Here is a 27,553-nt window from a genome sequence, read left to right as displayed (position 1 = left end):
GAGCTCGGCCTCAAGGCCAGTGGGCACATCTGCACTCAGGCAGGTCCCTCACAGTTTCCGCTGGCGGTCCCGCCACAGCCTGCCCTCAGGGAGCCTCCTGCTGCTGCGCCTCCCTGGTGCCCTCAGGCCTGTGGGCCACAGGGGGTTTCCTGAGCACCTGCTCCCCCACCTCTGGGCCTTTGCATACAGAAGCTCCCTCTTCCACTTCTGCTCCCACGCTGGCTCCTCTGGGATGCCATGCCCTGCACCCGCCCATGGGCCTCGGCCTCCTCCCATGCCCCCACAGGTCTTTGCACCTCCCACCCTCATTTGTTTGCTGCTTTGTAGAATCTCTGGCTTGCTCTCCTGATGATTTGAATGCAGAGACCTTATCTGACTCATCTCAGAATTCTTCCAGTGCTAAAAACATGCTCGATAAATACCGAATGGTGGATTGACTGGGGCCCTGCCCACTAAGAACAATTGTTCTGTTTTAAAGAAAAGTAAAGTTAAATTGTTTTCTGAACTTAAATTTTATTTTAAAAAATCTATTGGTTTACCGTGGCCAATAGATTTGGCCAGTAGGTGGGTCAGTTAGTTGGAGCATCGTCCTGTTCACCAGAAGGGTGAGGGTTTGATTCCCGGTCAGGGCACATGCCGGGGTTGTGGTTTGATTCCCGGTCTGGGTGCATATGAGAGACAGCCAGCCGATGTTGCTCTCTGACACACATCGATGTTTTTTCTTTCTCTCTTCCTTTCTCTGTAAAATCAATAAAAACATGTCCTTGGGTGAGGATTTTTTTTTTTTAAGTTAAAAATCTATTGGTTTGTTTTCATCCTCAAGTTCAAAGATATTTCAAATAGCTTTAACACTTTTTAAAAGATTTTGTTTTTATTTATTTTTAGTGAGAGAGAAAAGGAGGGAGAAAGAGGGAGAGAAACATCGATGTGCGAGAGAAACATCGATCGGTTGCCTCTCACACACCTCCAACTGGCTACCTGGCCTGCGACCCTGGCATATGCCCTAACTGGGAATCGAACCAGTGACCTTTCAGTTTGCAGGCTGGCACTTAATCCACTAAGCCACACCAGCCAGGGCAGCTTTAACATTTTAAACTTTCTCTATTATACTTAAGAAATAGAAATTATACTACATTTAAAAAAAATTATGGTATATTTTGCCCTGGCTTGTGTGGCTAAGTGGACTGAGTGCCAGCCTATGAACCAAAGGGTCACTGGTTCGATTCCCAGTCAGGGCACATGCCTGGGTTGCAGGCAAGGTCCCCAGTACAGGGTGCTCAAGAGGTAACCACACATTGATGTTTCTATCCCTCTCATTCTCCCCTGCTTCCCCTCTGTCTAAAAATAAATAATAAAATAAAACTTTAAAAATATTTTTTTTCAAATTATGGTATATTTTTAAATACTTTGTAGTTGGCTGGCTTCCCGTAAACAAACCTTTTCTCTCGGTATTCTTGTTGGGTGCAGATAACAAAACAGGACATAAAAGTGGAGCTGGAGACTTACAGGCAGACTCGGCAGGGTCTGGATGAGATGTATAGTGACGTGTGGAAGCAGCTGAAGGAGGAAAAGAAAGTCCGTTTGGTGAGTTGCGAGCCTGAGGGTCTTCAGAAAGGATTTCCCAGAGGCCCAGTGAGTGATTTCTTCAGCTCTTTTCACCTGTGTGCGTACCCTGCTGCCACCCACAGACAGTCCAAAATCGTCCCTTAAAACAAAAGGCCTGCATTTACCACCCCGCTCTGCATCGTTACTTACATTTTCCAGTTTTGTAAAGTCTCTCAGGGTTGCCGTGACACCGGACGTGTGGATTCCTTACAGTGTATTTCCTTCAGTCAGAGCCTCTGCTCTGTCCATTTCCATCTCATCTCAATGTCAGTGGCTGCTGATTCTTTATTAAACATCGTTCTTGCACCTGCTGTACGTTGTTTCTTTGCTTCTTCGCCTGGATGTGGAGAACACGTGTCCTGAGTGACCCCGGACAGAACCACTTCAAAATGGATTCACCTGTGTTGCCATAAACTAGCAGATCGTTCCAGAAGTCCTAGCGTGGCAACAGTGAACCGGTTTCGCACTGAAACACGAGGCAGTCTTTCAGACCCCATGTTCTGATCTTAGGGTTGGAAGAACCCGGTTGCTAGAACTCTAGGCACATATTCCTACCTCCCAGCTTTCTGGGGACTTGATGCGGAGCCAGTTTTCATTGTCAAATGAGGAAAGGGGGAAAACTTAACCTAGTTATGCTCTGGACAGGCTTTTTCTAAATCTCCCTAACCTGTTCTGGCCTTGAGTTTATTTTTGATGTATTGCCCAAGATACAGCCTCAGTTAAATTTATTTCTGTGTTCTACTTTAGTTTTAATCTTTTTCTTGTTCCTGTCCTTTTAAGGAACTAGAGAAAGAACTGGAGTTACAAATCGGCATGAAAACTGAAATGGAAATTGCAATGAAGTTGCTGGAAAAGGACACCCACGAGAAGCAGGACACTCTCGTCGCCCTGCGCCAGCAGCTGGAAGAGGTCAAAGCCATCAATCTGCAGATGTTCCACCGAGTTCAGGTAGGAGCTGGCAGGGGTCCGCACCACAGCCCGGGCTCCTGCTGCTGCTGCACGCGGCCTCTGCGTCCCCAGTCCCACGCTGGGAGGTGGCAGACACGTCTGCGAGCTCCCGGGATGTGTCTCGCCTGGTCCTGGGTCCTGTTACCTGTTACTGCATTTACCTTGTTTGAGTCTCCCAGCTATCCCTGGGAAAAGTTGATAAAATGGGGGAAATGTCAGGGACAAGACAGAACGGAGTGGCTGAGTCCCTTGCCCCCCGTGGCTGACCTACAGAGCTGACACCTGAAGTGTGCCTGCTGTGCCCGCACTGTCCCCTGCTGTCTGTCTCCTCCAGCTTCCATGGCTAATTGTTGGGAAAGCTGGCTAAAGACAGAAGCTGGTGCTGTCTGTTCAAAGCTTGGTGAGTCTCTAGGCCACTTCACGAACTGCTCGCCTCCCCTGTCGCTTCAAGGTGGTCGAGGAGCCCGCCCAGAGAGAACCTGTCACACCAGACTGACGGGCAGAGTCTAAAGTCGTAAAGCTTCCTCGCCCAGAAGCTCTCTGGAAGGATGTGGTCCTCCACACTTTTCCTTTTCACCTTCTGCTCCCCGTTTTATTGCCAAAGCCGCCCCACTTGCTTTCCCATGGGTGTGGTTTCAGGCTCACTTGTGAAAGACAATGTGAGCAGACAGTACAGAGAAACTGTTATTTTGTCCTGTCTTTAAAACTGTCACAGCATCATTGTAATAGCAACAGTGAAAGAAGAAAAGGGGAAAAAGAATTTCGCCCTCCAGCAAGTTGTCTATTTTAACTTTTTCTTTTTTCTCTGAGTCCTCACCCAAGAATATGTTTTTCTTCCATTGATTTTAGAGAGAGAGGGATGTGCCCTGACCAGGGATCGAACCTGCGACCTTTTGGTGTATGGGACAGTGCTGCAATGTCCTGAGCCACCCGGCCAGGGCTGTTTTCATGTTTTCGCCTGGTTTTGGGGCGGGGGGGGGTCTAATGCATGTGCGTTGGGAGGGTGTAAACCACTGCATTGACCTAGCAGCCCCTAGAGTAGAGTTGCATAAAAATGTGGAAGTTTGGGTGTTTGTCACATCCAGTTATTTCCATGGAGAGCCTCTCAGACCAGCAGCTTTGCTGAGCACAGTCACTCAGGGACCCAGGCTGGGGGCAGCTCCAGCTCCCAAGGCCACTCTAGAGGTCACTGTTCTTGCCCGTAGAAAGTAGGGGAAAAGGCGAAGTCCAGCACCGGGTTTCCTCTGAAGCCTGAGACACAAGCGGCAGACATCCTTCCATGCGAAGACCTAGAAAAGGGCTGCTCAGCAAGGCTGCTTGGCTGCAGGGTCACCCAGGGCTGCTGAGTCTCAGCCACAAGGTGCGTGAGGGGGAGGACAAGTGTTGGTGAAGGTGGTTGTCCCAATCAGGCAGTGCCACTCAGTCCCTGCACCCTCTAGGCCTGCAGCCCCTTGCAAGTGGTGGCACTCTGTCAAACCCACACGGCCCGTGTTTGCAGCAGAAGAGCTGCTGTCACCTCCCGTTGGCCCATGCCACCCCGCCCACGGTGGCGGAGCAGACACAGGACAGCCGCAGAGAAGTGCCTCACTGGAAAGGGGCAGCAAGGCAAGGGGCCCAAGGCAGTCACACGTTTTCTGGGCAGAAAGTGCGAAGGCTGCGCAGTGGGCAGGGTCACGGCCTCTTAGCCTGTCTGCTCCCTTGCTTCTGCTTCTAGGCGGCTTGTCAGTCATCCCGTGGCTCCTGAGAGGTCCGCCCTCGGCAGCACATGTGAGCGGCCTGGGGGAGCGTGCCCCTGCCGGCAGCCACCCAGCTTTCCTGGCCAGCTTGTGGGCTGAGCGTGCTGCCCTGCATGCCACGTTAGGGATCAGTTGCAGTTGCTCTTCAGGCCTGACTCCGGTCTCTTTGACGAGGAGGTGTCCGCAGTCATAGCCTCTGCTCTGTTACCTTCCCTCAGTCTGGGTGTCAGTGACCGGTCTGGTGATTTATTCATTGACACCGTTCCTGTGCCCGCTTCATTGCTCTTTTGGTGTCTCTCTCGCTCTCATGTTAATGGCCAGTCACCTGAAACAGCAGACTGAGCAGAGAGGGAGGCCCCCTCACCTCACCTTTCCCTCAGGCTGTCCCAGGGCCTCCTCCACAGTCTTTAGTCTCCTCCCACTTACGTGGGTCAGAAGCAGCTGGCTTTTCTAACCCACGAGGCCCTTCCCTGCCTTTGGCCCCTCTGTTCCCACCGTTCTGGACAAACTTTCACAGGCCCCGTCCAGACACTGCCATGCCTGCTCGCACCCTGGCTCGGTATAGCCCCGTCCCCTGGAGCTGCGGCATGGCTGGCAGGGATCGTGTTCCAGGTTTGGGCCAGTGACAGTTTTACTGCCTCTTTGCCACGGCTAACAAGGGTCACAGCTTTCTGGCTAGAAACACCCACGTGGCATGGCCAGACCCCTGAGTGCTGAGGCAGCGCTGCAGGCCTGGGTCTCCCAGGCGACACCACCCCCATGTCCTCGGGTGGCCATTTTCCCTTGTCACCCTACCCCCCTCCGGTGCAGCCGCACAGCGGTCAGTTCGGTACCCACTGTAATTAGATGCCTCTCTTGTGTCCTTATTTCCTTCTATCCCCTCCCTTACTCCTGTCCCCTTTCCTCTGTGCTAACATTCTAAATGTTTGTATTTGTCATTCTCAATCATGTACCATTTTGAGAACGTGAACTTTTTTTCTGTTCTGCCTGTTCATCTATTTTGGTTTTTAGATTTAATTACGGATAGATATGTATTTATTGCCACCTATTGTTCATATTTTTTTCTCTCTTTTTTTCTTCTTAAATAAGTCCCTTTAACATTTCGTATAATAATGGTTTGGTGGTGATGAACTCCTTTAGATTTTTCTTGTCTGGGAAGCTCTTTATCTGCCCTTCCATTCTGAACGATAGCTTTGCTGCATAGAGTAATGTTGGTTCTAGGTCCCTGGTTTTCATCACTTTGAGTGTTTGAGTTCTTGCCAAGTTTCTGTTGAGAAATCAGCTGATAGTCTTACAGGAAATCCCCTGTTGGTAACTAACTGCTTTTCTCTTGCAGCTTTTAAGATTCTTTGTCTTTAACCTCTTGCTTCTTAATTATGATGTGTCTTGGAGTGGGCCTCTTTGGTTCATCTTGTTTGGGACTCTGTGCTTTCTGGACTTGTATGTCTATTTCCATTGACAAGTTAGGGAAGTTTTCTGTCATTGGTTTTTCAAGTAGGTTTTCAATTTCTTGCTCTCTCTCCTCTTGCTGGCACCCCCATGATGTGAATGTTGTTATGCTTGAAGTTGTCCCCAAGGCTGTTTCCCAGTTGTCCCCAACACTCTCCTCATATTTTTGGAATCTTTTTTCTTCTTGTTCCGATTTGTTGTTTTCTGCTTCTTTATCTTCCAAATCTCTGATTTCATCCTCTGCTTCATCTACTCTACTGTTGATTCCCTGTGAATTGCTCTTCATTTCAGTTAGTGTATCCTTCATTTCTGACTGGTTCTATTTTATGCAGTTGACGTTTTCACCAAGTGAGCATCCTTGTAACCAGTATTTTGAACTCCACATCTAGTAGATTGCTTGTCTCCATTTGGTTTAGTTCTTTTTCTAGAGTTTCGTTCTGTTCCTTCATTTGGGACATGTCTCTTTGTCTCCTCATTTTGGAAGCCTCCCTGTGTTTGTTTCTATATTGGAGCTGTTACATCTCCCTGGCTTGGTAGAGTAGCCTAATGTATTAGGTACCCTGTAGGGCCCAATGGCTCAGCCACTCTGGTCACCCAAGCTGGGCATTCCAGGTACCCCACCCCCTTGCCCCGTGGGGGCGGAATACACCCTTCTCTCGTAGTTGAGCCTTGACTGCAGTTGGCACATCAATGGGAGGGATTACTCCCAGGCTGACTGACCACAGCAGAGGATCAGCCGTGCAGGGGTTGACCTCACATGGCAGGACTTACTTTGGGTGGGCTCTGGTGCCCACCGAGTCCGCCCCTTGAGTGTGTCATGTGCAGAGTCTGCCCCTTGAATGGTGCTTCAATGCGGTCTGAGGCTGTCCACTGGGGGCACTGGCTCCGGGGCCTCCCAGGAGGTGTAGGCCAAGGCCAGCCACCACCTGTGTTCTACCCAGGTCCACCCAGCCTGAGCTACAAAGTGATAGACAGGTGGTTATTACTTGTGCTCGGCTTAGAGTTGCCCAGGAGAGGCTAGGCTGTGAACTACGGCCAGCTGTTGCTAGTGCCAGACTTAGGGCCACTTAGCAAGAGGTACAGCACACTCTGAGGCCAGATTCTGCTTGTTTGAGAGACTTTAGGAACATCTAAAATGGAAGCTAAGACATACCCTTTGTGTGGAAGAGCCACTGGAAACAGTGTGGACGGGCCTATGAGTTGGTGGGGTGGGGTCTCGGAATCATCAGCATGGGGCGAACAGCATTAGCCAGACTGATGGAGGCTCGGGTGTGTGGCCCACCAGCTGGCTCTGTGGGCGGTGGGGCCCAGAAAAGGAACCGTGGCCTCTGCCAGCACTTCTGCCTGGGAGAAGGGTGCCCTCCAGCTCTTGCCCTGAGGTCTGACAATCCCTTCCTCCCCACGTGTCCCTGGCACTTTCCGCACTGCTAGCACACTGCTGGGGCTCAGACAGAGCGGGTCCTGATGAGTCTGCGTGGCCCTTTACGAGGAACTGCGTGGGACTGCAGCAGCCCTCCATGTCACTCGGCCTCAATCCCTGTTGGTTCTCACAGCTGGAAGTTGTGGGGACGTCTCTTCCTGGCTCTGGAACCCTGGGCTGAGGCCCATGATGTGGGGCTGGGACCCCTGGCTCCTCAGGGGAAACCTCCACAGCTGAGATTTCCCTCTCACTTTTTATCTGCCACACGGGTGCGGGACCAGCCTCTTCCACATCTCTGCCCCTCTTACCAGTTTTGGCGTGGCTGCTTCTTTACACCCTTAGTTGTAGGACTTCTTGATGGACTGACTGATTGATTTGAGAGAGAGAGAAACTCGATTTGTTATTCCACATATCTGTGCGCTCATTGGTTGATTCTTCATCGTATCCTGAGCAGAGATCAGACTTGCAACCGCGGTGCGTCAGAGTAACGCTCTAACCACCTGACCTGCCTGGCCAGGGCCTTAGCTGCAGGACTTCTGTTCAGCTGGATTTCAAGCCGTTCAGAATGATGGCTGTTCTGAAGATTAGTTGTAGTTTTGATGTGCTGGCGGGAGGATGTGAGACCCGCATTTACCTACACTGCCATCTTGACCAGAGGCGCCTTCACTTTTTAATTAGAGTTGTCATTCAATATCATGTTAGTTTCTGGTGTGCAGCTAGTGGTTAGACATTGTGTATCTTACAAAGTAATCCCCCCATGAAGTCTGGTGCCCATCCGGCACTGCAGGGAGTGTTACAATGTTATCGACTACATTCCTTAAACTGCACTTTAATCCTCGTGACAGTTTTCTGACTGCCAATTTGTACTTCTTAATCCCTTCACCTTTTTTACCCAGCCCCCGAAACCGCCCACCCATCTGGCAGCCCTGTTTTTTTCTCTGTACCTATGAGTTTGTTTATGTTTGTTTGTTTATTCTGTTTGTTTTTGTTATATGGTATTTGTATTTCTCTGACTTAGTTCACTGAGCATAATACCCCCTAGGTTTATCTGTGTTGTCACGAATGGTAAGATTTCATTCTTTGTTATGGTTGAGTAACATTCTCCTGTATATATGTACCACATCTTTATCCAGTCATCTGTAATGGACACTTAGGCTGCTCCCATATCCTAGCTATTGTAAATAATGCAGTGAACTTAGGGGTGCATATATCTTTTTGAATTAGTGTTTTGAATTTCTTCAGATAAATATCCAGAAGCGGGATTCCTGGGTCATTTGGTAGTATTTTTAACTCCCTGGTAAGTCTCATACAGGGGCTGCACTGATTTGCATTCCCACCAAGAATGCACAAGGGTTGCCTCTTCTGCGCATCCTCCCCAGCACTTGCTGTTTGTCGACTTATCCATGACGACCGTTCTGACCGGTGTGAGGTGGTATCTCACTGTGGCTTTAATTTGCATCTCCTGATGGTTAGTGACCTTGAGCATCTTTTCATATGTCTGTGGGCCCTCTGTGTGTCCTCTCTGGAGAAGTGTCTGTTGGGGTCGACTGCCCGTGTTTTAGTCGGATTATCTTTTGACATGAAGTTATATGGCTTCATTACATGTTTTGGATAGTTACTCCTTATCAGATGTATTGTTGATAAGGGCAGATATCTTCCTTCATTCATTAGATTGTCTTTCATTTTGTTGATGGTTTCCTTTGCTATGCAAAATCTTTTTAATCTGATGTAGTCCTGTGTTAATTTTTTTTTTCAAAAAAAAATATTACTAACACCAGTGTCAGAGAGTTTACTGCCTATGTTTTCTTCTAGGAGTTTTATGGTGTCAGGTATTATATTTAAGTCTTTAGTTTATTTTGAGTTATTCTTGTATGTGGTGTAAGAAAGTGGTCTAGTTTCATTTTTTTGTGCATATCTGTCCAATTTTCCCGACTTCATTTGCTGAAGAGACTGCCTTCATCCCGTTGTATATGCCTGTCTCCTTTGTCATAGATTAACTGACCGCACGGGCCTGGGTTTACGTCTGGGCTCTGCGTTCTGTTCCATCAAGCGTCGTGTCGTGTCTGTTCTTGCGCCAGTCCCATGCCATTCGGATCACTGTGGCCTTGTAGTGCAGTGTGATAACCGGTAGCATGATACCTCTTCGTTCTTCTTTCTCAAGATTTCTATGGCTATTTGGGGGGTTTTTGTGATTCCCCGTAAATTTTAGCATTGTTTGTTCTAGTTCTCTGAAAAATGCCATTGATACTTTGATACAGATTGCACTGAATCTGTAGATTGCTTTGGGTAGTATGGACATTTTAATGATGTTCATTCTTCTTATCCATGAGTGTTGGTTTATGCTTCCATTTATTTGTGTCTTCTTCAGTTTCTTTCTTCAATGTCTTACAATTTTTTGAGAACTTTTACTTTCTTTGTTAAACCTATTCTTCTTAATTTTTCTTCATGATGGTTTGTTATTATATGCAATGCATCCAATTTCTGAATATTAATTTTGCGTCTTGCTACGTTACTGAATTCATTTATCAGTTCTGGTAGTTTTTTGGTGGACTCCTTGGGATTCTCTCTGTATAGTATTGCCTCATCTCTAAATAATGACAGTTTCCCTTCTTTGCTTCCAGTTGAATGCCCTTTATTTCTTCTTGTCTGGTGGCTTGGCTAGGACCTCCAATACTACATTAAGTAAAAGTGATGAAAGTGCACGACCTTCTCTTAGTCCTGACCTTAAGGAAAGCACTTTTAGTTCTCCGTTGAGTACGACATTAGCGGTGGGTGTGTCATCTGTCGCCCTTAGTATGTTGATGTGTGTTTCCTCTGTTCCCGCTTTGCTGAGAGTTTTTATCATAAGTGGATGCTGGATTTTTTTTACAAGGTTTTTTCTACATCTATTAACATGATCATGTGATTTTTATCCTATAGTTGGTTTATGTGGTTCATTCTGTTAATTGGTTAGTGGCTATTGAACCAGCTTTGCATCCCAGGGATAACTCCCACTTGAATGGGGTAGATGGTCTTTTTAATGTATTGCTGAATTGGATTTGCTAATATTTTATGGGGGATTTTTGCATATATGTTCATCAGGGATATTGGCCCATAATTTTCTTTTTCTGTAATGTCTTTGTCTGATTTTGCTATCAGGGTGATGCTAGCCTTGTAAAATGAGTTGGGAGCCTTCCCAGCTCTCCAGGTTTTCAGAATAGTTTGAAAAGAATGGATGGTTGAATGGTTGTTAATATTCACCTATGAAGCCTTCCAGTCCAGGACTTTCTTTTGTTGGAAATTTTTTTCTACTATATATTTGGTTTGTTAGTAATTATCAGTCTCTTCATATTTTTGGTTTCTTCTTGATTCAGTCCTGGAAAATTCTATGTTTCCAGGAATTTATCCATTTCCTCCAGATTATCCAATTTGTTGGCATATAGTTGTTCATGATATTTTCTTACAGACCTTTGTATTCTGTGGTGTCAATTGTATTTCCCCTCTTTCATTTCTGATTTTAATTATTTGGGTCCTCTCCCTTTTTTTCTTGATGAGTCTGGTGAAAGGTTTGTCAATCTTGTTTATCTTCTCAAAGAACCAGGTCTTGGTTTCATTGGTATTTTATATTGTTTTTTTTTTTAATGTTATTTAGTTTATTTCTGCTTTGATCTTTGTTTTTTCCTTCTACTCTCTTTGAGCTTTGTGTTTTGTTCATTTTCATATTCCTTTTGGTGTAAGGCAAGATTGTTTATTAGAGACTTTTCCTGTTTTTTGAGGTAGGCTGTGCTGCTATGAATTTCCCTCCTAGAACAATTTCTGTGTCCCACAGATTTGGGGCTGTTGTGTTTTCATTTTCATTTGTTTCATGGTATCTATTTCTTCTTTGACCTCATTGTTAAGCTATCTTTTAACATTTCGTCTAATACTGGTTTGGTGGTGATGAACTCCTTTAGCTTTTTCTGGTCAGCGAAGCTCTTGTTCTGTCCTTTCATTCTGAATGAGAGCTTTGGTGCATAGAGTAATCTTGCTTGTAGGTCCTTGGCTTTCATCACTTTGCATATTTTATGCCACTTCCTTCTAGCCTGCAAAGTTTTGTTGAAAAATCAGCTGATAGTCTTATGGGAGCTCCCTCGTACGTAATTAACTGCTTTTCTCTTGCTGCTTTTAAGATTCTCCCTTTATCTTTAGCCTTTGGTGTTCTAATTATTATGTGCTTGATGCTGGCCTCTGTGCTTCATGGACTTGTGTGTCTAATTCCTTCACCAGGCAAGGGAACTTTGCAGTCACTTCTTCAAGCAGATTTTCAATTCTTTGCTCTCTTTCTTCTCATTCTGATACTCCTATGACACCAGTGTTGGTACACTTGATGTCATCCCAGATGTGCCGTAAACTGTCTTCACTTAAACTTTAAAAAATTTTTAATCATCACCTGAGGATATGTGTATTGCTTTTAGTGAGAGATGGGGGGTAGAGAGAGGGATGGAAATATTGATCTGTTGCCTTCTCTAAGTGCCCGGACTAGGGATCGAACCCACAACCTAGGTATGTGCCCTGACCAGGGATCAAACCTGCACCTTATTGGTGGACAGGACAACACTAAACCAACTAAGCCACCTGGTCAGGGTTGTCTTCATCATTTTAAATTCTTTTATCTTTTTGCTATTCCCATTGGGTGTTTTCCAACTACCTTGTCTTCCAAAATCACTGACTCGATCCTCTGCTTTATCTAATCTGCCGTCGATTTCATCTAACGTATTCTTCATTTCAGTTATTGTATTCTTCACTTATGACTGGTTTTTTGTTTTTACAGTTCTATTTCTTTGTGTAACTTCTCACTGAGTTCATGTATTCTTACCCTGAGTTCACTGAGTGTCCTTTATTTAACCAGTGTTTCGAATGCTGCATCTGTCGGATTGCTTGCCTGTATTTTGTTCTTTTTCTTGATGTTTGCCCTGTTCTTTTTTTTAGGATATATGTCTTTGACTCCTCATTTTGGCTGACTCCCTGTGTTTGATTCTACATATTAGGTACATCTGTTCCATCTCCCAGTCTTGGTAGAGTGGCGTTATGTAGTAGGTATCCTGTGGGACCCAGTGGTTCAGTCTCCACTGCTCCAGGAGGTCCAGGCGTGTCCCTTCTGTGGGCTGTGTGTGCCCTCCTGTTGTTAAAGGGTTTTTTAATTATTATTTATGCAATTACAGTTGCTCCTGCTTTCTCTCCCCTTCCTACCTCCACCCAGCCCCACCCTCTCCCCTTGTAGTTTGAGTTTTGGTTGCTCTTGGCTTGTCAGCATGTAGGATCGACCTTCAGGCTGACTGACTTTGAGAACCGGCTGTGACTACGGTGGACAAGCAGTTGTGTGGTTGCCGATGCCACAGAGTGAGATTTAGGGCTCCGATGCTTGCTGAGTCTATTCTTTGGGTGTGTTGTTTGTGGAGTTAATTGGGTGGTGCTCTGGTGTGGTCTGAATCCAGCCACTGGGTGTTTTTGTTCTGGGGCCTCTAGGGAGGGCCTTTAGGGGAGACCCAGGTCAGCTGCTGCTTGTGCCCAGGCCAGGGTCACCTGGTAGGAGCTACACATGGATGTGGGTCTGGTGGATGCTTCTGCTGTACAGGTAGATGCCCAGGAGTAGTTATGCTGTGGACCACGGCCAGCTTCTCCTAGTGTCCGGGACTGCTTAGCAAGAGGTACGCTGAGGTCAGCCACTGTCTGTTTTGGGTTTGTGGCTCTTTCAGAGATTTTTACAGAGGTCCGCAGTGTGGGCCCAGGTCTGCTGCTTGTGAGGAACCGCCATTGAAATTGGTTCAGGCTGTTGTGCTGGTTGGGTGGGTGGGTTTTCAGGGAATCACCGGGGTGGGCGGAGTGGTGTTATCCAGTTTGATGGAAACTCAGATTTAGTGCCCACCTGTGCCTGCAGGCTGAGCGTGCAGAGGGCTCAACAAAGGGCAGCACTTCTGTCCCAGCCAGAGCTGACCCTCCATCCCTCATCCTGAAGCCAGACGATTCAGTTCCTGCCCGTACGTACCTGGCACTTTTTGAGCTCATGTCCCTTCTCTGGGGCTTAGGGCATGTGTTTGGGAGTGACTGATTCTGTGCGTGGGCCCTTCAGGAGGAATGCCTGGGGCTCCAGCAGCCCTCCCTCTCACCCAGACACAATCTCTACAGATTTTCACAACCACATGTTGTGGGGGTTTCTTATCCCAACACTGGGGCTCTCAACTGGGGGGCCTGATGTGGGGCTTAGACCATCACTCCTCGGGGAGGCAGCTGAGCTATCCCTCCTGATTCACAAGTGCTACACATGGGTGTGAGGCCCGCCCTTTCTGTTCTCTGCCCCTCCTATCAGTCCCCACTTGGCTTCTTCATATCCTTAGTTATAGGAGTTCTGCACAGCTAGTTATTAGAGGGTTACCAAAGGTGATTGCTCTGTAATTCAGTTTTAATTCTGTGGGAGGAGGCGAGCACAGTGTCAGCCTACTCCGCCACCTTGACCAGAAGTGGAGCAGAGGGATTTGAATTCACACCAGTGGTATCGAGCTGGGGCCCCACCCCGCTCTCCAGAAGGGCTGCGCTGCCGTAGGCTCCCTCCAGCTGCGTCCCGTGGTGCCTGTACTGTGCATGTGCAGTTGTTGCACACCCACCTCCCAGTCCGAGCTTGAGCCTCCCTTCATGGGCCTATTAGCCACCCCTGTTTCCTCTCTGTGACTGTCCTGTTCCTTTTTCTTTGTAGTCTAAGTATTAGTCCCTTATTGGTTTATATATTCATCATCTGGTATCCTTAAGTCCTTGGTTTTATTTTATTTTTAAATTACAGTTTACATTTAGTGTTTTGTATTCATTTCAGGTGTACAGTGGCACTAAGTGGTACTTAGTGGTATAGCTTAGGTGATCGTATACTTTACAAGGTGCTCCCCTGATATTTCAAGAACCCACCTGGCACAGTACTTAGTTACTACAACATTATTGACTATGTTCCCTGTGCTGTACTTTACATCCCCTGCCGTAAGTCCTTATTTGTTTTTGATGTAGTCAAACATACTTTTTTTATTTATTTATTTTTAATGTATTTATTGATTATGCTATTACAGTTGTCCCATCCCCCCCCACTCACTCCAATCCATCCTGCCCACCCCCTCCCTCCCACATTCCCCCCCTATAGTTCATGTCCATGGGTCATACTTATAAGTTCTTTGGCTTCTACATTTCCTACACTATTCTTACCCTCCCCCTGTCTATTTTCCACCTATCATCTATGCTACTTATTCTCTGTACCTTTCCCCCCCTGTCCCCCTCCCACTCCCCTATTGACACCCCTCCATGTGATCTCCATCTCTATGGTTCTGTTCCTGTTCTAGTTGTTTGCCTAGTTTGCTCTCGTTTTTGTTTTAGGTGTGGTCATTAATAACTGTGAGTTTGCTGTCATTTTTACTGTTCCTATTTTTGATCTTCTTTTTCTTAGGTAACTCCCTTTAACATTTCATACAATAAGGGCTTGGTGATGATGAACTCCTTTAACTTGACCTTATCTGAGAAGCACTTTATCTTCCCTTCCATTCTAAATGATAGCTTTGCTGGATACAGTAATCTTGGATGTAGGTCCTTCCCTTTCATGACTTGGAATACTTCTTGCCAGCCCCTTCTTGCCTATAAGGTCTCTTTGGAGAAATCAGCTGACAGTCTTATGGGAAGTCCTTTGTAGGTAACTGTCTCCTTTTCTCTTGCTGCTTCTGTTGCACCCACTGACGCAAGAAACAGATGTTCGGAGACTTTCAGGACGTTTTCAGAGATGTTACTTTAATGGCCAATTCTTTTAACCTGCGCAGGGGCGGACTCTCGATGTGTCCCGGAGACACAGTGCTCTGAAGAGCTGCAGATGAGAGCCGCCCCGAACGCTCACAGGCTAGCTCTTTTATACAGTGAGAAGCAAGCAAGCAAGTTACAAAAGCGGGAGTTGCTGTTATCTCTGCATAGCTCTGAGCTCTGGAGGAGTTTTGCTCTGGGTTCAGGAGGAACTATCTGTCCCTCTCCTGTTGATAAGCTTATTTCGGATAACGATTTGTTTCTCTTCCTTATCCATTCTAGTGACTTTCAAGAGGTTTTCTGCTTAGCAATGCTTATAATTGTCTAGCCCTCTTTCCTAGCTCTCAACACTTCTAAGATTCTCTCCTTCTGTTTAATCCTGGGTAGTGTAATTATGATGTGCCTTGGTGTGTTCCTCCTTGGGTCCAGCTTCTTTGGGACTCTCTGAGCTTCCTGGACTTCCTGGAAGTCTATTTCCTTTGCCAGACTGGGGAAGTTCTCCTTCATTATTTGTTCAAATAAGTTTTCAATTTTTTGTTCTTCCTATTCTCCTTCTGGCACCCCTATAATTCGGATGTTGGAACGTTTCAAGATGTCCTGGAGGTTCCTAAGCCTCTCCTCATTTTTTTGAATTCTTGTTTCTTCATTCTTCTCTGGTTGGATGTTTCTTTCTTCCTTCTGGTCCACACTGTTGATTTGAGTCCCAGTTTCCTTCGCATCACTATTGGTTCCCTGTACATTTTCCTTTGTTTCTCTTAGCATAGCCTTCATTTTTTCATCTGGTTTTCGAACAGATTCAACCAATTTAATAACCAGTGTTTTGAACTGTGCATCCGATAGGTTGGCTATCTCTTCCTCACTTAGTTGTATTTTTTTCTGGAGCTTTGAAGTGTTCTGTCATTTGGGCCTTTTTACGGTGTGTCTGTTACTTAAAGGGGTGGAGCCTTAGGTGTTCCCAGGGCGGGGCGGGGCGGGGTAACGCTGGTGGCTGCACTGTGATGCTGTATATGGGGGAGGGGCCGAGAGGGAGCAGTGGCGCCCGCTGCACTCTCCACCGGATTTCAGTCTTTCACTCCGCTACCCACAATCAAACTGGGCCCCTCTGGTGCTGGTTCCTGAGTGGGTGGGCTTGTGCACGCCCTAGGCCCCTGTGGGTCTCTCCAAGGACCTCTCCTGTGAGGCTGGGAGTCTCTCCAGCTGCTGCCCCAACTCCCACGGGCACTTTCAATCAGAGGTTTGAGGCTTTATTTCCCGAGCTGGAGCCCTGGGTTGCGCGGTCTGCTTTGCTCCCCGCCTTTTGTCCGGTTTATCTGTGCGCAAATGTGGGGCTGCGGGGTGCTACCAGCCGCTCTGCCTGCCCTGTTCTCTGCCACTCTGAGTCCAGCCCTCTTGGTTTATCTGTGCGCGAATGTGGGGCTGCAGGGTCTGCTAGTGGTCAGACTGCCTGCCCTGTTGGTCCCACACTCCGCCAGTCTGGGTCCCACCACGGCAACGCAAGTCCTCTCCGCCCTGGCTGCCCGTCTCTGCCCCTCCTACTGGTCTGGATGAATGTTTATTTTTTATTTCCTTGTTGTCGGACTTCCTTGCCGTTTGATTTTCTGTTAGTTCTGGTTGTGCGAGGAGGCGCAGTGTGTCTACCTATGCCTCCATCTTGGTTCTCGGCCAAACATACTTTATTTTATTTTTTTAAGAGAGAGGGAAGTGGGGGAGAAAGAGAGGGAGAGAAACATCAGTGTGTGGTTGCAAGGCGTGCCCACCACCAGGCACCTGGCCCACAACCCAGGCATGTGCCCCGACTGGGAATCGAACCAGCAACCATTTGGTTTCCAGGCAGGAGCTCAATCCGCTGAGCCACACCAGCCAGGGCTCTATCCTTACTTTTATTCTCTCTTATTTCTTTGGGTTTGCTCTGTAGGTCATGTTTAACTTCTGAAATGCATGCTTAACTCATCTGCTTTGTTCATTTTTTATTTCCTACTTACAGTTAAAAATTTCATAGTGGCTGCACTAATTTACATTCCCACCAACAGTGCAAGAGGGTTCCCTGTTCTCTACAATGTCCGCAGCGGTTATTTCTTGTCTAATTGGTAACAGCTATTCTAACAGGGGTGAGGAGATATCTCTCTGTGGTTTTGATTTTCCTATCCCCTATAAGTAGTGTTCTGGAGCGTCTTTTTATAAGTCTGTTGCCCATTTGTATATGTTCTTTGGAAAAGCGTCTATTCAGGTCCTCTATTTTTTAAATCAAATTGGCTTTTGTTTTGTGAGTTCTTTATATATTTTGGATATTAGCCCCGTATCAGAGGTGTCATTTGCAAAAATCTTCTCCCGTTTGGTTGGTTGCTTCAAACAAAGGAAGAAAAACAAGCACAGACACAGACACAGAATGGTGGCTACTTGGGGACGGGGGGAGGAGAAACCAACAGATGTCTCTCTCCCTCCCCTCCCTCTCTCTAAAATCACACAAGTGAAAAAGAGGTGTTTAAGTGTCTCTTGCAGACACACAGGAACACAGCGCTGCTTGCCCCTCCTGACCGCTCAGCCTCTGCCACAGTTAAAAGCCTGGGCTCGGGAAGTCGTGCACGTGAACCCAGTGTTTCCTGTTTGCGCTCCAACCCTCACCCAGGCACGTTGGCTTTCTGAGCCCCTCCTCTCGCTCAGAGGCAGGGCGAACAACACCCACCAGGAGACACCGGGGATCACAGGAGCCTGTGGCCTTGAGAACAGCTTCTGAACCTTAGGTGCGACTGTAAGGCCCTTTTCAAAGAGAAGTGTGGTCTGTTTGTGCGGAAACGGAGGCTTCACTCCCTCCCTCTCGGCCTCTCCTCCTGCTGGTAACACTGGGAGCGCAGCGTGCCTCCCAGGGCTCTGGAGCAGGGCAGCTGTGAATGAAGTGCTCTTGAAAGTGTGACAGTACCAAGTGCACAAGCCCTGCTGGACTGGGGGGCGGGAGAGGCAGAGTCTGACCTCTGGCCTTGCTTCTGTAGGGCACAGAGAGCAGTTTACAGCAGAAGAATGAAGCCATCACATCTTTTGAAGAAAATATCAATCAAGTTATGTCCAGCATGAAACAGATGGAAGAAAGGTAATGGCTTCCCCCCGGCAGATATTCCCTAGAAAGCGCTGGGCGCCCTCTGAGCCTGGGGACGTGCTCTCTCAGAAGCACAGATGGGTTGGGAGGACTGCCCTTTGCGTCCATAGTCCTGCCTAGCAAGGGGGCACGTATTCCCTTGGTCAGCCTTTTGGCGAAGGAAACACATCGTCCTCTCAGGGGTCAGGGCTTCCTGGGTGCTCCTTGTCTCTGTCACATTTAAACATCAGGCCAGTAGTGGATGAGAACAGAGTCTGAAAAAAGATCCACACAAATATGTGCAGAGCTCGGAGAACCGAGTTTTTGCAGAAGGTGCAAAGGCAGCTCAGTGGTGACAGGGTAGCCTTTTCAATAACAGACGTGGAAACAGACAGACAGTCATAAGTCAACAGTAACCTCAATCTATACTTTGCCCCTTTATGTAAAAATTAACTCAGAATGGCTCATAAACGTAAATATGAAACTGAGGACTGTAAAACTTTTCGAAGAATAAATAGAAAGCCCTTGTGATCTTGGGTTGGACACAGAGATCTTGGACGTGGCGTAAAAGCATGGTCCATGAAAGAAAAACTTGGTAAATTGTACTTTATCAAAATTTAAAAAATTTTGTTCTGTGAAAGATGCAGGTAAGAGAATAGAGACAAATTATAGATTGAGAGAAAATTTGTAAATCACATACAAGGTGGGGCAAAAGTAGGTTTACAGTTGTTCATATGGAAAATGATATAAGTAAAATACAAGAATAAACTCTGGGTTTCATGTACTCACAACTGTAAGCCTACTTTTGTCCCAGCCTGTATCTGACAGAACACTGGTACCCAGTATATATTTAAAAACTCGAAACCCAACCGATAACAACAACAACAACAAAAAGAACGGACTTCTGACGCATGCTTTGTCCTTAACAATGCTGTGGAATCGAAGTAAATAACACACTACAACAATTAAAAAAAAAAACCCAAAAGACAAACAGAACTTCAGCGAAGAGCACACATAGATGGCAAACGAGCACTTAGGGGAGTGCGAGTTAAGTCACGCAGAGGTACCCTTACACACCTGTTAGAACAGCCAGACACTAGTGACAGCACCCCGTGCTTGGCGAGGCTGTGGAGTGGCTGGAACTCTTGTACATGGCCAGTGGGAATGCACAGTGGTACAGCCAATTTGGAAAACAGTTTCTTCCAATAAAACTGAGCATGCTCTTACCGCATGACACAGAAGGCCCACTCCTGGCTACTTGCCCAAGAGGACTAAAATCTTATGTTCATACAAAGCTTGTTCACAAATGTATAGCAGCTCTGTTCCTAGTTGTCAAAAACTAGAAGCGACCCAGATGTCTCTCTTCTGGGAGTGGATAACCAAACTGGCACTCCACACTGAGACACTAGTCAGCCGTAGGAAGGGAGGCACCACCGCTGTGCAGGAACTTGCACTGGCCTCGGAGATGTTAGGCTGAGAGAAGGAAGCCGGCCTCAGAAGGTTGTGTGAAGTACAATTCCATTTCTGCGACATTGTCAAAGAGACGGAGCCCCGGTATCAGGGCAGCTTTGCCAGGGGCTGGGTGGGAAGAGGCAATGTGGCTACAGGGGGCAGCGCTAGTGAGCCTGGGCCGTGGAACCATCCTGTGTCCTGGTGGCCTTGGTGGTTCCGTGGTCTTGACAGCGCTTGTTGGGCGGATGCCCGAGTCAGTTTCACTGCATGTTAATTTAAAAGGAAAGGAAAACCTCAAGCCAGCAGGAATGTGGACACTTCCACATCAGATCAGAGCTCTGCCCCTTGCCTTACACAGCTGTGGTCCCTTTGCCCAGGTTGCAGCGCTCGGAGCAGGCGCGGCAGGATGCTGAGGGCCGGGGCCAGCAGCTGCAGCAGGATCTGGGCCGCAGGACCGAAGCGCTGCAGGAGCGGCTTTCCCAGCTGCTCAGCCAGTGGTGGGTGCCCAGCAGTGGGGGTGGGGGGGCAGGTGCTCCTGCTCAGGTAGGCAGTACCCCGCTTTAGGGTTTACCCCACAAGCCTGGGATTGGGATGGGAGCAGGTGTGCTGAGGAAAAGTAGAAAGGCCAGTGGGAAAACGCCTTCCTGAGGCTGCGCAAGTGAGGCACACTCCTGACCCTTGGCAGCTTCCTCCCAACCCCCAGCCCCCCAGTAGCCTTAGTCGGCAGCTGGCTCTGGGTGGAAGAGGCAAAATCCAGTCTCCACCTGGGTTGAGGGTCTTTTTCTCTTCTTCTTCTTCTTTTTTTTTTTTTTTAAGGTTTTATTTATTTATTTCTAGAGAGAGGGGAAGAGAGGGAGAGAAACATCAATGTGTGGTTACCTTTCGAGTGCCCCCTATTGGGGACCTGGCCCACAACCCAGGCATGTGCCCTGACTGGGAATCAAATTGGTGACCCTTTGATTTGTAGCTCAGCACTCAGTCTACTGAGCCACACCAGCCAGGGCTCAGTCGCGGGTTCTGCTGGGCACTTGTTCTTTTCCCTCCATCCAAGGACTGTCGAGAGTGCCTGTCTGCTTTCTCCCGACAGTACCGGGTGTGTCTCACAGAGGTGCAAGCGGCCCTGGGGGAGGTGGAGCTTGTCTCCACGCTTGGGTGAAGGGTGTAGAGGCTCACGAGGCAATTCAGCTTCCTGTTGAATTCCGTTTCCTATGTGGTGTCTTGGGTTGGATTGTGGATTTTCCCTGACAATCTCCCACTGAGACTAACTCCCATTCATTTCGGGAAAACAGCTCAAGTCTAGAGAAAGAGTTGAAATCAGAAAAAGAGCAAAGACAAGCTCTTCAGCGAGAGTTACAGTGTGAGAAAGACTCCTCCTCCCTCCTCCGAGCAGAGCTGCAACAAATGGAAGGGTTAAAAAAGGTAAGATGGACGGCCCTCGGAGAAAAGGAGCTTTTAACATGTCCAAAAACTCCTGCTGAAGCGCCTGCCAGCGCCAGCACCCACACAACCCCCGCAAGACCTCTGCCACTTCAGAGCAGGCCCCCTGCACACCAGTGGTCCCAGGGTGGGGGAGGCTGTGTCCCCACACCTCAGGGCCTCTGCTCTGGGAGGAAAGGACCAGATTGACAGCCAGTGAGCAAACCAGAGACTCAGCGAGGAGGGCTGGGAAGAAAATATAATAGGAAACTGTCCCCACAGCGGGGCAAGGTGGGCTGGGGAAAGAATGACAGTTAACCAGAGGCTTGAAAGACTAGTAGAGGACAGCCAGGAAGGGAGTTGACAGAGACACCAAGAAGTGTGAGGCTGTGTCACAGAGAAGAAGCAGAGAGAACGCAGTGTGGCTAAGGCGTGATGAGGAGAGAGGGTGGGCGGGAGCCCTTGAGCTGAGGCCTGGGGGCGGCAGGGGCAGGGGGAGCTCAAAGCTGTGTAAATGGATTTGGGTTTTATTCTGAGCACAGTAAGAAGCTGTGGGAGGGGCATAATCCATTTCGTTTTAAGACCATCACCAGCAACTGTGAAGAATGGGTAGTAAGCTTGCAAGAGAGAAAACTAACCAGTAAACGTTTTCAGCAGATGCCAGTCCACACCTTCACCCCAGAGGTGGGTTGGCCACTCTGCCCAGGTACAGGTATCATGAGTCCTTGTTCATTCCCCGGGAAGTTGACTGAACCAGCGCCCTAAACCTTCCCTAGACTAGACCTGAGCCCAGTCTGCCCCTGGAGCCTTCATCTTCCTCTGGAGGTTTCACCTCACCTGAAGGTGTGGGGCAGCTCCAGAGACGAGGGGAGTAAGGGGGCGGCAGGCACTGTCATCTGGTTGTGGAACGGGACCTCCCTGAAACTCAGTCTACAGGCTTTCCCTACTGTAGTCACCATGTGTGTCCCAGGAAGGCAGAAGGGGCCTGGAAGTCCTGGGCAGAGCTGGCTGCCACCTGGGAGCTGGGCGCACCTCCAGGGCTTCCCCTGCCAAGGCTGGTGCCAGGCTCGGGACTGCCAAGCCACGGGCAGTCTTCCCGTGCCTCACCTTCTCTGGAGGGGGGTCCTTGGGACTGCAGCAGCTTCATGGTAATGGGCACTGCTGGGCCATTTGAACCAAGAAAAGCCCTTTTGATTTCTGTTAAAAGTGTCTAGACCACAGGTGGCAAACCCAAGGCCCGCGGGCTGAATCTGGCCCTCCACCTTGTTTTACCTGGCCCAGCACCGTGTTTCTGCCTGGCAGCGGCACCAACCTCTCACTTAACTGTTAAGGTGTAGTTACATTTACACAGTCCTAAAATTACATTCAGTCCTTTGAAGGCAACCGAGAGGCTGATGTGGCCCCTGGTGAAAATGAGTTTGGCACCCCTGGCCTAGACTGTCTCGTGACAAAGCCCATCAAGCCAGGGGTGGGAATCGCTAGGGAGGGGAGAGGTTCTTCAAGAGCCACTCAGAGAGGGAAGGGAGACGACAGAGGGCAGAATAGGGCTTCTAGAAAGTTCTGCTGTGTCATGGAACATACCTCTTTTACTCCACTTCAAAATACTTGTAAAGTTTCAAATTCCACCCCCCTCCCCCCCACACACACAAAGAAACAAAACCAGGTGTCTGACACCCCAGCAAGCCCGTGTCCCCAGGCCGTGGGGCGGCGCCCACTGCTCAGGTGTAGGCCCCGCAGGCCTGTGGTCGGCCCTGGCCCCGCGTTACTTTTCTGGGTCTTTGGCCCTCATCGGCCTGTGTCATCCAGGTGCACTGGCCCCCTCACAAGCGGCACCCCCACACGCACAGCTCCCGCATGCAGTTTCGGGGCCTCCAGAGGTCTGGCTGTGCTCCAGCCATGATGAGACTCTAGAGCTTGGCCTTCGCCAGCCTTGTTTACGCTCAGGAAATCAGACCAACCCTTTCCCAGAGTTCGCTCCAGTGAGCGCTCGCTGCTGCATGCTTCATGTAATGTTGTGCAAGGTTCACCTGTGTATTTTTTGAGGTAGTTGTAAATTATTTTTTAAAGTCTTTTAATAGAAACTTAGGTAGGCAAAGCCTTACTTGCCTTGTGAGGGTGACTGTTTTGAATGTGCCTATTGAACAGAGCTGCTTCCTGTCCATGTCACTGTCCCCTCTACGGAGCTGGCTCCTCACCTTCCTTTTGCCAATTCTGGAGACGTAAGCCAGTGAGAAGTAACCATGAACTCACTGCGTTTTGAATGGGTTAACACAGCACAAGTGCCTTTTACTCTTGAAGACCATTCTGATCTGCTTGTTGCTGTGATTACTAAACCTCATGAAGGAGGGTTTTGAATTCTGTGCCAGGTGTCTGCTTTGCGTTTTAGGAGCTGCGAGAGCTCCAGGACGAGAAGGCGGAGCTCCAGAAGGTGTGTGACGAGCAAGAACAAGCCCTCCAGGAAATGGGGCTGCACCTCAGCCAGTAAGAACCCGCTCCCCCACCCCCCACCCCCCGCCCCCCGCCAAGGAAGAGTCACACCAGCCTGCCCACCACAGGACTTCTGAGACTTGGCCTCAGAAGTGAAGTGACTCCAGGATCGTAAGAAGGTGGAAAGAAAAAACCAAACAAAAAAAGGAAGGTGGAAAGCGTTTTCGAACAACTCATGTTATTATACTCCTGAGTCCTCACCCTCGCAAAGCCAGGCTCTGTGGGTTTGCTTTATTCGATTCAGAGCCTCTCACTGCTGTAAATGGTCTCTCCTTTTTTCCAGGTCCAAGCTGAAGATGGAAGACATCAAAGAAGTGAATAAGGCACTGAAGGTACTAGCATGAGAACACCCATCAATCACTCTTAGCTCACACTGATGCCCACATGCTCCTGGGTTTCCCCCAACAGCCCATGAGAAGTGTGTGGCGGCAGTGCTGACCAGCTGTGCGTGACAGATGGCCCACACCTCACAGGTGCTCTGATGAAGGAAGGGAAAGGTAGCAGAGAGGTGCAGGGATTTTTTTTTTTAATCCTCACCTGAGCATATGTTTGTTGATTTTTAGAGACAGAGGTGGGGAGGAGAGAGGGAGAAACATCGATGTGAGATAGAAACATCAAGCCATTGCCTCCTGCACTCACATGTCCTGACCGGGGATGGAACCCACAACCTGCGCCCCAACTGGCCAGCAAACCTGCAACCTTTGGCACAGGCGGCGGCGCTCCAACCAAGCCAGCCACCCAGCCAGGGCCAGGGGTTTCTGGTTGGTTGGTTTTTTGATAGTGACAGTGAGACCTTTTCCTCCAAGTGAGGGGCCAGAGGCCGCCCTGCCCCACTGCAGTGCCCAAGCCATGTCTGGGGACCACTGAAATCCGTAACGGGGCCAGTGTCTGGACCATTTGGGGGAGGGCAGAATGATGCAGCCCTTGAACAGGAGCATGTGGACCAGGTGACCCACTGCAGGTATCCAGCTGGCCTACTGGCATGGGGACAGCAAAGGAGGGGCAGCCCACCAGTGGCAGTGGCAGCAGTGCCTGGCAGCCTGCCCAAGGGGCTGTCCGCTGTCCACTGCAGCAGAGGCCTGACAGCTGGGCATCTCGGCTCCAGGGCGTGCGAGTCAGAGGCGGCAAAGGGTCACGGCCCCTGGACTTAGAGCTACCGCCCGTTTATTTTATCCTCCCTCGTACAGTGGAAGCTGCTCGTATGTAACTGCTGCAGCTGCCTGTCTGTATGTCCCCTGCACTGCACTCAGCTAAGCACCAGAAAGTGGATAAAAATGATGACTTGGGGCCCAAGAGCCTATTTCAAATCCTCAGGTGCCTCCTCTGCAGGATGGAGACCTCTGTCTCCTCTGTGTTGTTCTGAGGGTCGGGGGCGGGGGGGGGGGGGTGGGGGGGCATGAGAGGGCTGCTTCCCATCACTGTGGCCAATTCTTTGTCTGGCTCACGGGGTTGGTCCTCTCCCTTCTAATGGATCAGAGGGCTTCAGCGAGCACCAGACCCTGAACCAGAGGGCGTCAGCTGAAAGGAAGCTAACGGGAGGCTGGAGAATCGGGCTTGAGGCCCAGGGGACAGTGTGCAAAGGCTGGGAAGCTGGAGCGAGAGGGCAGACAAAGTCTGCAGCAGAGCTCCAGCTGTGAGCCAGCCCCTCGAAAGGACACTGGGGCAGCCAGAACACAGCTACAGGTCCATCAGGAGCCGGCCGTCCACGTTCTTTCCTCCTAGGGACACACTTGGCTGAAAGACGACGAAGCCACGCACTGCAAGCAGTGTGAGAAGGAGTTCTCCATTTCTCGGAGGAAGGTATGTGGGCAGGCCTCCAGCATGTGCCCAGGGGCCAGGTGTGCCCCGCAGGGACTCCCCTCTGGTTCTGGGAAAAGCCCTTGGGACTAGGCCCACCACCCTGGGCTCACTCGCTGGTGTGCCGGCCTGCTCAGACCACCGCGTGCTAGGGGCGCCTTGCCAGTCAGTTGTGGGCCGTGTCCCCAGTAGTCCTTTCAATGTTGGTGGGTGCCTTTGGGAGCTGGGCTGCTTGTACACAGAACTAGTCACGAGTGTGTCATTGAAAATTCCTTGTAATCCACAGGACTGGAGTCTGGCCAAGTTAGTAAAACACAGGACCTATGGGAAATGATGGCAGCAGGTCTCAGGGCAGGTATCCTGGTAGCATCAGCAGCTCACAGGCCACGTGGGCAGGGCACTTTGCCCCCAGGCTAACCTGCTCCTCTGCCTGGGGCCTGCCTCCAGGTTCTAAGAAACTGGTCCAGGATTGACAGTACCGTCAACCAACCAGTTGGACAGGACAGGCACAGGGTACAGACCCCATGCACAATTGGGAGTCCTGAGAGGGGGAACGCCTGCCACATTGGCACCTCCCCTTCCCCTGCTGCCCGTGTGGGTGCACGTTCTCATCTGCCCCCTTTAAAACTCTCTGTGGAAAAGCAGCAAAACCCCCAGATTCTAGTCAGAATGAGCGGCAGCTGTCCTGAGGGGGGCTCCACAGGCCAGGCACTCCCCGCCCCAGGTTGAGGCCCATCTCCTAGCCTGATGGGCTGGGCCGGTTGGCACAAGTGATGTAGAACCAGGAGGGGAAGCTCTGCTTACAAAGGAAGAGCACCAGGGTCACAGCAGTCACCTGGTGAAACAGCCTTAGAGAGAACCTCATGCAGGGTGCACACCCCTCAGCCAGCACTCGCCCCCCGGGTTCACAGGACCCCATGTGTAAAACTAAAGATCCAAATCGGCCCCTATCTCTGGAAAGAGAACTCTGAGAGGCTGGGAGTCTCAGTGGGGGTGTGGCCAGGGAGTGAGCAGTGTGAGAAGCAGCGCGTCCCATGGCTCCTGTCTGTCCTGCAGCACCACTGCCGGAACTGCGGCCACATCTTCTGCAATACCTGCTCCAGCAACGAGCTGGCCCTGCCCTCCTACCCCAAGCCAGTGCGCGTGTGCGACAGCTGCCACACCCTGCTCCTGCAGCGCTGCTCCTCCTCCACGGGCTCCTGAGGCCTCAGACCATGCCCTTTAGTGACCATGGGCTCTGGGACACAAGGCGCCATCCCCTTCGGAGCCAGACGGGGTGGACTCTGGACCCAGACTTCCCTCGCACTTGGTCGCATTACTGGTTTAGGGGCAGGTTAATTTCGTGGTTTTGCTACTGTCATTTTTCACTTTTCCAAAAATTAACCTATTTTGCAGCAGTCGTACCAGTGTAGTATTTGGTTCCTCTCCCACTACCCCGTGTGCCTGCCCTGCTTGTGCCAGGAAACGGGCCATTTCACACCGTGTCCTGGCTGGCCCCGCAATAAAATCACTGATTTTTCACCTGCGCGAAGACGAAGCTTTGTGTCAACTTGAGTTGGCCTCTGGAGGGTGCCTCAGAGCAGCCCCCATTCCAGGACAAAAGGCCTTTTGGTGGCTGTTTGGGGTGACAGCCCAGAAGTCTGGGCTCTAGGGTATAGTTGTGCTCTGCCCAGGTGAGCTAAGTCTATTAATGGGCACAGGAAGTGACCTTAAGCTTCTCCTCAAAGTTCAGAAGTTGTTCCCCTTACATACTAAGGAGCTGGTGACACAGGTAAGGACAGAATGGACACCTGGGGGCTTTGAGTTCCAGGGGCGAGTGGGTCAGGGTGTGAGCTGTGACAGCTGGCTCACAGCTGTCCTCCTCGGGGCACACGAAGTGGTAATGGCTCAGGTGTTCTAAGAACAGTGACTGTCAGAACCACCCAGTCCTTTCCTGGTTTGGGTCTCAACCCTCAATGGACTCACCTCCTCACTGCCTGTCAGCCCCGTCCCACCAGTCCCTCTGGACTGCTCTCCACTGGCTGCACCCTGCTGTTGGCACCCCCCGCCCCCCACAGCTGCAGAAGGCTCCCCCACAGCCTGGCTTAGGTTCCACATGGGCTGCTCCCTTAGATACATCTTTTATGGGTGGAAGATAGGAGAATCCGTGAGGTTAGGTCCCAGGATCTGTGCAGCCAAGCTCCAAAGCCACATTTTCTCCAAGCTGCAGGTTTTCACAGCCTGTCAGGGACCAACCCTCCTGAGCGCCTGCTGCACTGTCCCGAACTGGTGTGGCATTAGCTGCATGTACCTGTCTTCAGTATCCCCAATTTAGACTCCAGCTTGTGGGGACCCTGAGGCAGGTCACTGTACTTCAGAGCCTCAGCTCTCACCTGCACATACAAACGGAAGCGC

General features: G+C 49.6%; 1 protein-coding gene across 2 annotated transcripts in view; it reads left to right on the top strand.

Annotated features, from left to right (window-relative positions):
• The window catches only part of RUFY1 (RUN and FYVE domain containing 1), a 56,552-nt gene extending 29,862 nt beyond the window's left edge, over positions 1-26,690 (top strand). For both annotated transcript variants that reach the window (XM_053912259.2, XM_053912258.1), the window contains 9 exons: positions 1,468-1,584; positions 2,386-2,553; positions 17,925-18,022; positions 19,837-19,956; positions 20,749-20,878; positions 23,262-23,356; positions 23,646-23,694; positions 25,085-25,162; positions 26,216-26,690. In XM_053912259.2, coding sequence (XP_053768234.1) covers positions 1,468-1,584; positions 2,386-2,553; positions 17,925-18,022; positions 19,837-19,956; positions 20,749-20,878; positions 23,262-23,356; positions 23,646-23,694; positions 25,085-25,162; positions 26,216-26,362 — 1,002 coding nt within the window. In that variant the 3' untranslated portion in view covers positions 26,363-26,690. The remainder of the gene's footprint in view (positions 1-1,467; positions 1,585-2,385; positions 2,554-17,924; positions 18,023-19,836; positions 19,957-20,748; positions 20,879-23,261; positions 23,357-23,645; positions 23,695-25,084; positions 25,163-26,215) is intronic.
• The last annotated feature ends 863 nt before the right edge of the window (positions 26,691-27,553 follow it).

The sequence above is a fragment of the Desmodus rotundus genome, chromosome 10, assembly GCF_022682495.2.
Source record: "Desmodus rotundus isolate HL8 chromosome 10, HLdesRot8A.1, whole genome shotgun sequence".
Classification (NCBI taxonomy): Eukaryota; Metazoa; Chordata; class Mammalia; order Chiroptera; family Phyllostomidae; genus Desmodus; species Desmodus rotundus.
This window is presented reverse-complemented; position numbering and strand designations above follow the sequence as displayed.